The sequence below is a fragment of the Antennarius striatus genome, chromosome 19, assembly GCF_040054535.1.
Source record: "Antennarius striatus isolate MH-2024 chromosome 19, ASM4005453v1, whole genome shotgun sequence".
Classification (NCBI taxonomy): Eukaryota; Metazoa; Chordata; class Actinopteri; order Lophiiformes; family Antennariidae; genus Antennarius; species Antennarius striatus.
Window position 1 is genome coordinate 6,837,599 of NC_090794.1, and position 10,692 is coordinate 6,848,290.

General features: G+C 38.7%; 2 protein-coding genes across 3 annotated transcripts; both read left to right on the top strand.

Annotated features, from left to right (window-relative positions):
• Positions 1-20: 20 nt before the first annotated feature.
• LOC137613470 (meprin A subunit alpha-like) lies at positions 21-4,753 on the top strand. Of its 2 annotated transcripts, XM_068342726.1 has the most exons (14): positions 21-155; positions 234-258; positions 341-385; positions 549-595; positions 819-894; positions 1,077-1,194; positions 1,651-1,826; positions 2,027-2,248; positions 2,395-2,541; positions 2,702-2,917; positions 3,179-3,640; positions 4,225-4,398; positions 4,482-4,565; positions 4,650-4,739. In XM_068342726.1, the coding sequence occupies exons 1-13, from the start codon at positions 99-101 to the stop codon at positions 4,529-4,531; spliced, it is 1,815 nt and encodes a 604-aa protein (XP_068198827.1). In that variant the 5' UTR covers positions 21-98; the 3' UTR covers positions 4,532-4,565; positions 4,650-4,739. The 2 variants fall into 2 exon arrangements, with proteins under 2 accessions (XP_068198827.1, XP_068198826.1); XM_068342725.1 differs by having other exon boundaries at positions 4,482-4,753.
• Positions 4,754-5,909: 1,156 nt separating this feature from the next.
• mep1a.2 (meprin A, alpha (PABA peptide hydrolase), tandem duplicate 2) lies at positions 5,910-9,901 on the top strand. Its single transcript, XM_068343304.1, has 13 exons — positions 5,910-5,963; positions 6,072-6,096; positions 6,188-6,241; positions 6,327-6,364; positions 6,442-6,517; positions 6,602-6,719; positions 6,918-7,093; positions 7,245-7,466; positions 7,607-7,753; positions 8,367-8,582; positions 8,707-9,153; positions 9,572-9,745; positions 9,837-9,901. The coding sequence occupies exons 1-13, from the start codon at positions 5,910-5,912 to the stop codon at positions 9,899-9,901; spliced, it is 1,812 nt and encodes a 603-aa protein (XP_068199405.1).
• The last annotated feature ends 791 nt before the right edge of the window (positions 9,902-10,692 follow it).

Sequence of the window (10,692 nt, forward strand, 5' to 3'; positions counted from 1 at the left end):
AAGCCAACATAAACTTCATGAGGAGAGTAAAGGTCAGCTCTTATCACTGCGCACACTTAAAGCACAGCAGTGATATCCGCTGGAGGACAGTCAGTGAGATGATGGAGAGGGTGCTGTTGTTGTCTGGACTTGTGGCTCTCGCCACCTCATTTGCTGTAAGTATTACATATTTGTCATGTGTTATGGTACTTCCCTGCATCCTGACTTATTTCATTTTTCTTTTATAAATTCAGATACCAATTTCGCCTGAGGTACACGGTACGTCAGAGAATTAAATATCCAAAACAGAACATTTATTGAAAGGCAGTGGAAAAATTGTGATTCTGTGTTTGTGTTCCAGAGGTCTATGAGAACGGTGAGGATGAAAATCCGATTCTTAACCTGGGTGAGTGACAACTTTTCAGTTGTTCATGGCTCCATAACTTAAACATCACTTCAGCATTCCTGTGTTTACTGGAAGAACATGAAAAAATATTGAGTTTAATTAAATAAAATATAGTTTAACTGTGTTTATTGCAGATTTAAATATCTTTTCTTTGTACTTGTAGGTGCAGGTTCAGATGCCAACCTGGTTGAAGGAGACATTTTAATTCCAGTAAGTTTTGATTGAGGAAAATGAATCCAATCATTTTCAACTATTCAATTATATCTGATTTTGTTGGTATTTTGGTCTGATTTTTTGTCCTGTCGACCCTCTTGCTCTGGTGCAACTGTATATTGATAGCTATTTCAGATTATTTATTTTACTGTGTCTGTTTTTATCAGCTTAGAACTTATTTATGGTCCATTTCAAAGACATCTTTTTTTTTAAACTACAGAATGGAAAGAATGCCCTGGTTGATAAAAGATACAGATGGAAATTTCCAATCCCTTACATTTTGGGAGATGATTTGGGTGAGTTTCTGTAATACGCTGTCACAGGTATGATTCAGACACAGCCTCGGCTGTGTTATTATTCTGCCCAGCTTTGAATAACATAAGGTTGTCGGGGTATTTTCAGATTTTCTGGATACACTTGTTCCACCTGAATGAAAAACAGTCCGTCCTCTGTTATGCCTGTTTCTTTCACTCCTCAGACCTCAATGCCAAGGGCTGCGTCCACCAGGCTTTTGAAATGTATCGACTGAAATCCTGCATTGACTTCAAGCCTTATGAGGGAGAGCAGTCATTCATTAAGTTTGTGAAGAGAGGAGGGTATGAGATCTTTCTGTCCTTCATCCGGTGCTCCTGAACCTGCATCAGAACCTATTAAATGTATTTCCAAAATCTTTTTATTTTTTCCTGCCCGTTTCAACTTTTCATTTGCTAGCATAAAGCTCAGAATAATTATTGATAACCACCTCAGGGGTTAGTTTGTTTTATCTCATAAGACTTTGAATTTATCCATCCATCCCTCCATCATCAACCGCTTATCCGGGGCCGGGTTGCGGGGGCAACAAATGACTGCTTTAGAGACTAGTGGAATTGGGTTATCGTGGAAATTGTAGAATCCATAAATTTGGAGGCCTTCCTGCTTTGATTTTGATAATTTAAAAAAAAATTGGTTTCTCATGAGTTCCCAAACTTTACGGTCAACCACGACTAAATCGCCATTGTGTTGCTTTAAATGTTGTTTTTCACAGTGGTAACTGAGGGATTTTTCTTTCGCAGGTGTTTCTCCAGCGTAGGAGACCAAAAGTTTGGCCAGATTCTGTCTTTGGGGAGCGGCTGTGACCACAAGGCTGTGATTGAACATGAACTGCTCCATGCTCTGGGCTTCTACCACGAGCAGTCCCGTACAGACAGAGATGACTATGTCAACATCCACCTGGATCAGGTTATACCAGGTCTGTCCTTTAACTTTGTTACTGGTTCAAAATGTACTTTCTTGCATCATTTTTATTCTATGAAAACAAGTTATATTTTGCGGTCATGCCATGAAGCTTTAAGTGTAAAAACAGATATAAAAATCTATGGCACTTCTTTAAAACTTATCATTCAAATTTGTGTGGTAGATGACCTGAATTGACATGACTCTCTGCTGCAGGAATGGAACACAACTTCAATAAATACAACGATGACTTCATCACTGACCAAAACACTGCATATGACTATGAGTCTGTCATGCATTATAGGCCATTCTCTTTCAATGCGAATCCATCCATCCCCACTATCACCACCAAAATTAAGGAATTCTATAAAATCATTGGACAATACCTCGACTTCAGCGAGAAAGACACCCTCAGGCTCAACCGGATGTACAACTGCTGTATGTATATGTCGCAAGAATAAAACCACTTACTTTTGCTTTAAAAGCTGAAGATGGATAGAATGCCTTATGATTACAGAATATAGAAATTATTCAGCAAGTACACAGATTGCTCATCACAAATACTCATCTCTGTGTCTGCCCAGCCGGTCCTCTCACGCTGCTGGACCAGTGTGCGTTTGAGTACGCCAGCATCTGCGGGATGATCCAGTCCTCCATTGATGATGACAACTGGGACCATAAAAAGAGCATTATGGGTGAAGAGGATCACACACTAATGGGACGATGCAGAGGTCAGAAATGATTCATTTTAATTCTCAAATTACACCTAGTGTGTATTGACAGTTCAGACTGCATCAAAGAAATTAAACTAGTTGACCCGCTACGGTGGATAAAGTGGTTCGGAAGATGAATGAATGAATAAATATAGTGTTATTTTGCCTGACTTTCTAGATGCTGGGTACTTCATGTACTTCGATACCAAGACTGGGAACCCTCAGCAGTCTGCTCTGCTGGAATCCAGAACCCTCTACCCCAAGAGGAAGCTTCAGTGTCTACAGTTTTTCTACAAAATGACTGGAAACTCCAAAGACAGGCTGGTGATCTGGGTCAAGATGGATGACGGCACTGGCAACATTCGTAAAATGAAGAAAATACAAACCTTTTACGGTACTTATCAAGTAACCGTATTTTAGCCTCAGAACCTATCAAAAAGATTAGAGTCATTCAAATAGTCATATTCTTAAGAGGAGAGATTGTTATTGTGTCATTATTTTTCGTAACTAGTTTAACTTTTTGGGAAATACTGTAAGTTCATTTTCTTTCTATCTTATTATTATATCAGAAGGTTGATATTGCTTTTTATCCATATGCTTAATATGAAATAGTAGGTGAGAGCTTGTTTGTCTTATTTATATTCCTCTTATCCAGCGGATTCTGACCACACATGGAAGATCGCACATGTCCCAATGGAGGTAGGGATGAAATTCCGCTATGCTTTCCAAGGCGTGCGCGGAGATCCCGCTGCATCTTCTGGTGGCATCTATATCGATGACATCAGCCTGACAGAGACACGTTGCCCCAATGCTGTATGGAGAATCCAGAATTTCTCCAAAATCATGGAAACAGCAAACATCCACACAGTAATTGATAGCCCTCGTTTCTACAGTCCTGAAGGCTACGGTTATGGGGTTCGTGTCGCTCCTTTGACAAAATACAGGGACTTCACTGGGAATTACACTGGGCTGTATTTCCACCTGGTCAGTGGGGAAAACGATGAGGTGATGCAGTGGCCTGTGGTCAACAGACAGGCCACTATCGTGGTGATGGACCAAGATCCAGACATTACTCTGAGGATGTCCACTGCTCGCAGCCTGACGACTGACCTGAGGAGTAAGTGCTCCTCTAATCCACTGAGACTTTAGCATGAAGTTCAGCGACATCATCTGTTAGTAGATATGACATATGGTGGTGTGTGAAATAAGCAAAATGTATGAATGAATCCTCATTACCATTTGAATGATAAGGATCTAACAACAAAAACCACATCAAATACTATTTTGTATCTTTGAAATGCCAAAAATGTGAGACTTATAGACATAAAAATGGAAAATTAAAATGCTAACATTTTAATTTTCAATTATCAGACAAATTTTAAAGTTGGACAAATGAAAGTTTTACATGAAACATGATCATCAAAGTTCTTACAAGGGGGATGTAAATGTCTTAATTATTTCAGACATTTCATTCACACGTATATGTTAGTCCCTTCGGAAAATGCCAGAGGAAATGTCGTTAATGGCTGTAGTTTTTCTGACAATACAGTCAATGGTTTTTGTGATGTTTCAGTCTGTATTTAATGAAGTGACTGATCAATCATGCTAAAACTCTCTCAAGTGTCACACAGGACATCAAAATGAGGTTCCAGGATTGTTCTAATGATTACAGTATGAACACTGTGTGTTGCTGTTCCTTAGTGTCAAATGGAAAGCTGATGTGGGACAATCCCTCTAAGGTTGGGACGTTGGATCCTTCCTGTAACTGCTACAGAGGGTTATCATTGGGCTGGATGAACTTTGTGAAGCACTTTGACCTCCGACGGCGAAACTATCTCAAGAATGATGACCTCATCATCTTCATCGACTTTGAGGGTTGGTGGTCTGAGTTCATGAGTGTTCTGAAGCAGGCCTGAACGTCGACATCACAATAATATAATATGTGTCTTTGTCCACAGATATATCATCACTTATCAAGACAGAAGTTCCCATCAAACCAAAAGAGTGATGTCATACAGCCTTTATCTCACGATAAATGAACTGTAGGACAGTAGACGCTATTCAAAAGTCACATCATTCCTGACATGCTCTTGAAAATGGATCTTTTTCCATGTTGTCATCCACAGGTTAATCTCATGCAGCCAGGATGGGAATAACTTCAAAGGTTGAACAGAAGATGACAGACAATACCTAAGAATTATAATCTATACGTAAAAGTACACAAATGTATTTCAATTCTGTTTGCTAATAAAAGCTCTTCAATTACAAACCTGACATATGTGTGTTTCTTTTGTGTTTTGATTGTTCATTAAAGCCAATGAACTACAGGAACGCCCACTTTAAGGATTAGATTAGTAAAGTAGAATTTTGCTTTTCATTTGTTATAGGAGACCACATGTTGCTCCACTCATCATCAACAATAATCAACATGATTTGGATAAGTAATTGTTCATTAAACTGATATTAGATAAAGCCCATCATCTGCCGATGTCATCAAAGACAAACAAAAAGAAGATTTTGATTGCATTATGGGAAATTTGTGGTTAAACTACAGAATCAAAGAATATTGTCTGATTCATTTGACAAAATACATCCAGCCTTGAGCACAGTGATGAAAAATTAAATGAGGCTTTATCTTTAGATAAGTATGTAGCTATCAAAATACATTAAACAAAGAAAAAAATGTGAGCATAAGATTGATATTCATAAACAAGTTGCAGCACCTCATGTAGAAACATGGTACATTTAATTCAGTCAGTGTAGAGTCATTTGTAGCCCCAGTCAGCTAAAAGCTTACTGGGAAACAAATTCTTAATAAGCTTTTCTCTATGAAGGTGATAACAAATTGCTTAAATCATTCTTTACGATCAAAAAAATCAGCTGTGTTGACATTGAATACATAACAGCAAAACAAATGTCAGATAAAGATGTAATAAATGCAATATCAGACCTTATCAGATAGTGAACGTATAATGTCCGTAGAGATGAAAAGAGCAGGACAATGTCTAATTACTGCTATAAATCACTTCATTAGGATTGAATGAACTGTAAAAATGGTTTTGTCATTTATAACAAAGGACATACTGTTTTTTTTACAGATGTGTTCTGGGAAAGATAAGTGGTTGAAAGATGGTGGTCCAAAACCCTTCAGTGGTATAAATAATAATCTACTTTATTTGATAATTTTATTACCAATCTGCCAGTGATTCTATGCAGGGTCGACAATTTACTACTGATCATGCAACCAGATGTGAGACACTGAACATGTATGGAATTACTCATTAAACACCATTTATAACACACCTGATCAAAGTTCCTCTATCGTCTTTCTTTATGGAAGTGTTTACGGTGACATCGGGGAAACACCTCAGTCTCAACGTAGCGACATGGCCAGCTTGAAGACGGTTGCTGCACTCATTGGAGCTTTTCTCATTTTGAAGGTATTTGATTTTATTTTTTTTAAATAAGTGTGTCATGAAAATAAGAAACAGACGTGATAATATTGCTGAAGGTTTAAAATGAAACCTGTGTCTTTTTTTCTTCGCCAGGTGAAAGCTGCTCCAACATATACCGGTTGGTTCAATTAAGCTTTACTGATCATATGCCATATAAAACAATCTTTATTTATTGCTTTTTAAATATGGAAATAAAAACCATCCTGTAGGTGATGATGCAGATGCTGGTGAACTGAGGGAAGACATACTGGAGATCAATAGAGGTATTGATGCACCATTTTGTTGACATACACATTTACTCAGATGGATATACAGTACTTAGTGCATTATGTGTTCTTATTGCTCCAGGGTTGAAACACCTGTTTGAGGGAGACATCGCTGGTAACGTAAGAAGAGCATCTACATAGAGATTTGTTTGTCTAGAACTGTTAGTCATGTTCATTTCTTGAATTGTGCCATGCAGCCCACCAGAAATGGAATCCTTGATCAAACAAGAAGATGGAAGTTTCCCATCCCCTACATATTAACTGATTCCTTGGGTATGCTGTGCACACACAGATATGTAGTTTACCCGCAAATCATTTGATGCTGATGCAATAATGTTCTGATCTGAATTATTCTAGAGCTGAATGCTAAGGGTGTGATCCTCCAGGCTTTTGAGGAATATCGTCTGAGATCCTGCGTGGACTTCAAGCCCTATGAAGGAGAGTCCAGCTATATCTCCTTCACCAAGCTGTCTGGGTGAGCTGTAGTACATCACACTGTCAGGAAAGATCTTAGATGTTGCACAACTTTATGAGCCTGCTGTCAAGTCATCAAACCCAAGACCTTAAGAGCCAGAGATTAAGGAATGCTTATGAGATGAACTGCTTTTTTTATTGTCTCATTAATAGGACAAGAGGGTGTTTGTGTTATCATTTGAATTTTCCATTCATTCAGGTGCTGGTCATATGTTGGAGATGATAAAACAGGGCAGAATGTGTCCATTGGTGCCAGGTGTGACACTAAGTCCATTGTGCAGCATGAGCTCCTCCATGCTCTGGGCTTTTACCACGAACAATCTCGCTCCGATAGAGATGACTACGTCAAAATCTGGTGGGATCAAATTGAAGAAGGTGGGTCACAGGTTCCTTTTTTATATTGGAAAAGTGGTGCAGTATAAGACATTAATTTACTTATTAAACCAGCCAGCTGGCTAACTAATTAGCTAGTTTGCTCAGTAAATGCAGCCACTCAATGTTACTCAATGTTACTCCGTCCTCTCAGGGATGGAGCACAACTTCAACAAGTATGAGGATGACTTCATCACTGATCTGAACACGCCATATGACTATGAGTCCATTATGCACTACAGACCCTTTTCTTTCAACAAGAATGAAAGCATCCCCACAATTACCACCACCATTCCCCAGTTCAATGACGTCATTGGCCAGAGGCTGGACTTCAGCGCTGTGGACATCACCAGAGTCAACCGTATGTACGACTGTGGTGAGTATCGTCTTCATACCTCAAGGTTGAACAACAGGGTCCCAAAGTCAGACTCACATTCATCTTTTCTCCATCCATGCTGTTATGCCTCACTCTTGGAATTGGTGTTATTTGTTGGTAACTTGATGATGCTGTTCCAGCAAACACTCTCACCCTCCTGGACCAGTGCTCCTTTGAGCTGATCAACATGTGTGGGATGATCCAGAACGAAGAGGACAAAGCAGATTGGGTCCAGGTGCTGAGTAGCCCGGGTGATACGGACCACACCCTGGTGGGACGCTGCAGAGGTGCTGAACGAAATGTGTTCATCATACACAAACATATGTAAAATTTAAATCTAAAAAATAAAAAAAAGATGATCATATAAGCAGTGACTTTAAAGAATCATATACTCTCAATTTCGTAATGAAAAGACAGCAGTTACGGATTTTTAAATGTGTTAAATTAAATTAAGATTAAAAATTCTCAATTAAATGATTACATTTTCATTCATTAATAAGATCATTAAACATGATTTCAGAAAATAAGTTTTTTTTTAATTATGCAGAAATATATTTTATATTTTCAAAAAGAAAAAAAAAATCATACCAAGCAAGCAGCCACCTTCTCCTAGACATCTGTATCACATAAAATATTTAAAGCTATGCTACGGTCTAAAATAATACATATTCAGAAAAAAATGTTAAATTATCTAATCCTCTTTTAAATTGTCCAATATTGCTTTCTAAAAATTTTACTTGTTCTTTCTAAATGTAACATATTCAACAAGATCTACAGTTTGATGTTTTTGTGTCTTAATATCCAATAGCTGATGAGCTGTATTGTTTGGTTGACGTGTATATGATGTAATAGAAGGGCAGTTGCTTACACAAAGTAAAATGCTCCTCATTCTCTTTTTAGATTCTGGCTACTTCATGAAGTTTGACACATCTTCTGGGCCAGTTGGAACCAGTGCCATGCTGGAGTCACGCATCCTCTACCCCAAAAGAAACGAGCAGTGCCTGCAGTTCTTCTACAAGATGACTGGAGCAGCTGGAGACAAGCTGGTGATTTGGGTCAGGGCTGATGACGGGACAGGGAGTGTGAGCAGCTTGAAGAAGTTTCACACCATTACAGGCACTTACTTTTATAATAATTACATTTTTGTATAGAACACTTGAAATTGCTAACAGCTGTTCAGACTGTAGCTGTTGAGTTTATTGCATCCTTAGAAAAGTCACTTATATTTACTGGTTTCCAGGTGATGGAGATGGTGCTTGGAAAATTGCTCACGTGACTCTCAAGGTGACAGAGAAGTTCCGCTATCTCTTCCAGGGCATCAGAGGAACCGGCAGCTCCTCAGGCGCCATATTGATCGATGATGTCACTCTAACTGAGACCGTTTGCCCCAATGTCGTCTGGCAAATCCAGAACTTCACCAATCTTCTCACTACCACTCCGTTTAACAGTTCAGTTAAAAGCGGGTGCTTCTACAACCCAGAGGGTTACTCGTTCGGCATCAGCGTGTACCCAAATGGAAAGGCAAGCGGCTACGAAGAATACGTCGGCTTGACCATGCACCTCTGCAGCGGAGAAAACGACGCTGTGATGGAGTGGCCAGCCAGAAACAGACAGATGACCCTCGTGGCTATGGATCAGGACCCTGATGTAAAACTCAGAATGTCCTCAACGAGAAGCTTCACCACAGGTACGCCCAGGTCACAAGAATCTAGGAAAAGCTTTAGCTTCTAGCTAAATTCCAGCTGGTTAAGAAACAGTTTTGCATTTATTTGTTCATGATATGAGATTGTGGTCAATTACCGGTAATTGTCTTGGGAATTAACATCATCATTTGAGGACAATCCTACTTATCTTAGTGTGTGGATTGTGAAAGTGTTCAGGAAGTCAATATGTTAAACAGAGCACATTTACACATCTCAGAAATGTCTAGTTCATTAACGCAAGCATACAATTTCCATTCTACCCTTGTTCCACTTTGAATATAAGGTGTTATATTTACAAAATCCATAATTTATGCAACTCTTACTGACTTTTTCATTTTGTTCTGACCTTTTTTGAACTAAATACTAAACCTTTTTTGTTTTTCATGACTGTTTTCCCCACAGATACTCATCCTCGCTGGAACAGACCCACAGCTTCTTCAGGAGCAGTGTATGATAAGAGCTGCCAGTGCTACCGTGGTCCAGAATATGGCTGGAGCACATTCCTCTATCACAATCATCTGAAAAGTAGGAGCTTCCTCAAGAACAATGACCTCATCATCACTGCTGACTTCAATGGTGAGAATCAGAAATATCAGCTCCTCCACATGACTGTAAATGTCAGATTCCTTTTTGCTCCTTTTCTTCTATTAACCTGTTGCTTCCTTAGATTTGACCCATCTTATCAAGACTGAGGTGCCTGTCCTACTGAGTGACGGAACAACCCTTCTATAAATTGAGAAGTGTGTGTGGTGAATGAAGGGTAGGTTTTGTGTAAGTACCTGGGGTTGTCTTTGCAGGAGTGAATGCATACAGCATGCAATAAAGTGGTGGATGGGTAAACAAAACAGAGGCCTTGAAATAATACCCTCCATGGCAGGGGTCATAAATTTTCACCCAAATACCATTGAAGGGAATCCTGTCACAGACCCCTGGGGGACCCCATGATGTGACTGTCTTGACATAAAGACTTGAAGCAGAGGTTGAGGATCCAAATCTTTCAGTTTAAAAATAGGCTTAATAATAAATTAACTGAGAGAAATCAACGTCCTGCATCTTATATTCACACATGTAAACATGTCATCCATAACCAAATTAGTGAAACATCATCAATTTGATTACCAAATGAACCCATCCAATCAGGAAGTGGATCCTGAGTGGATGAATGAACTATATAAGGACAAGTGTTTTATTAGATTAGATTAGATTAGATTAGATTAGATTACACTAGATTAGATTACACTAGATTATATTAGATTCGTAATTTGCTCTCCTCTGCTTCTTTAAGTCCTTTTTACCCTGACATAATTAGATATAATAGATACAATTTATGTTAAAGAACCAAATGTCCCAATTCTGCAATAGATTATGATTTAAAATAATATTTTTATATTTATATATATCTTACTTGCCCATCTTATTTAAAATGAATGAAGTCTGATGCTGCATACACACGTCTCTGCCCACTGCTTTCATCTCATTGTTTCATATCTAAACTAGAGATTTTTTTGTTTCAGGAAATATCA

What these genes read in the sequence shown, in the direction of transcription:
- mep1a.2 (XM_068343304.1), top strand. Translation starts at nt 5,910, where the DNA reads ATGGCCAGCTTGAAGACGGTTGCTGCACTCATTGGAGCTTTTCTCATT. An exon ending in CATATTAACTGATTCCTTGG is followed by an intron (nt 6,518 to 6,601) that starts GTATGCTGTGCA and finishes GAATTATTCTAG; the next exon opens with AGCTGAATGCTAAGGGTGTG. An exon ending in CATCACTGCTGACTTCAATG is followed by an intron (nt 9,746 to 9,836) that starts GTGAGAATCAGA and finishes TTGCTTCCTTAG; the next exon opens with ATTTGACCCATCTTATCAAG.
- LOC137613470 (XM_068342725.1), top strand. Translation starts at nt 99, where the DNA reads ATGATGGAGAGGGTGCTGTTGTTGTCTGGACTTGTGGCTCTCGCCACC. An exon ending in AATTTCGCCTGAGGTACACG is followed by an intron (nt 259 to 340) that starts GTACGTCAGAGA and finishes TTTGTGTTCCAG; the next exon opens with AGGTCTATGAGAACGGTGAG. An exon ending in CCTGGATCAGGTTATACCAG is followed by an intron (nt 1,827 to 2,026) that starts GTCTGTCCTTTA and finishes TCTCTGCTGCAG; the next exon opens with GAATGGAACACAACTTCAAT.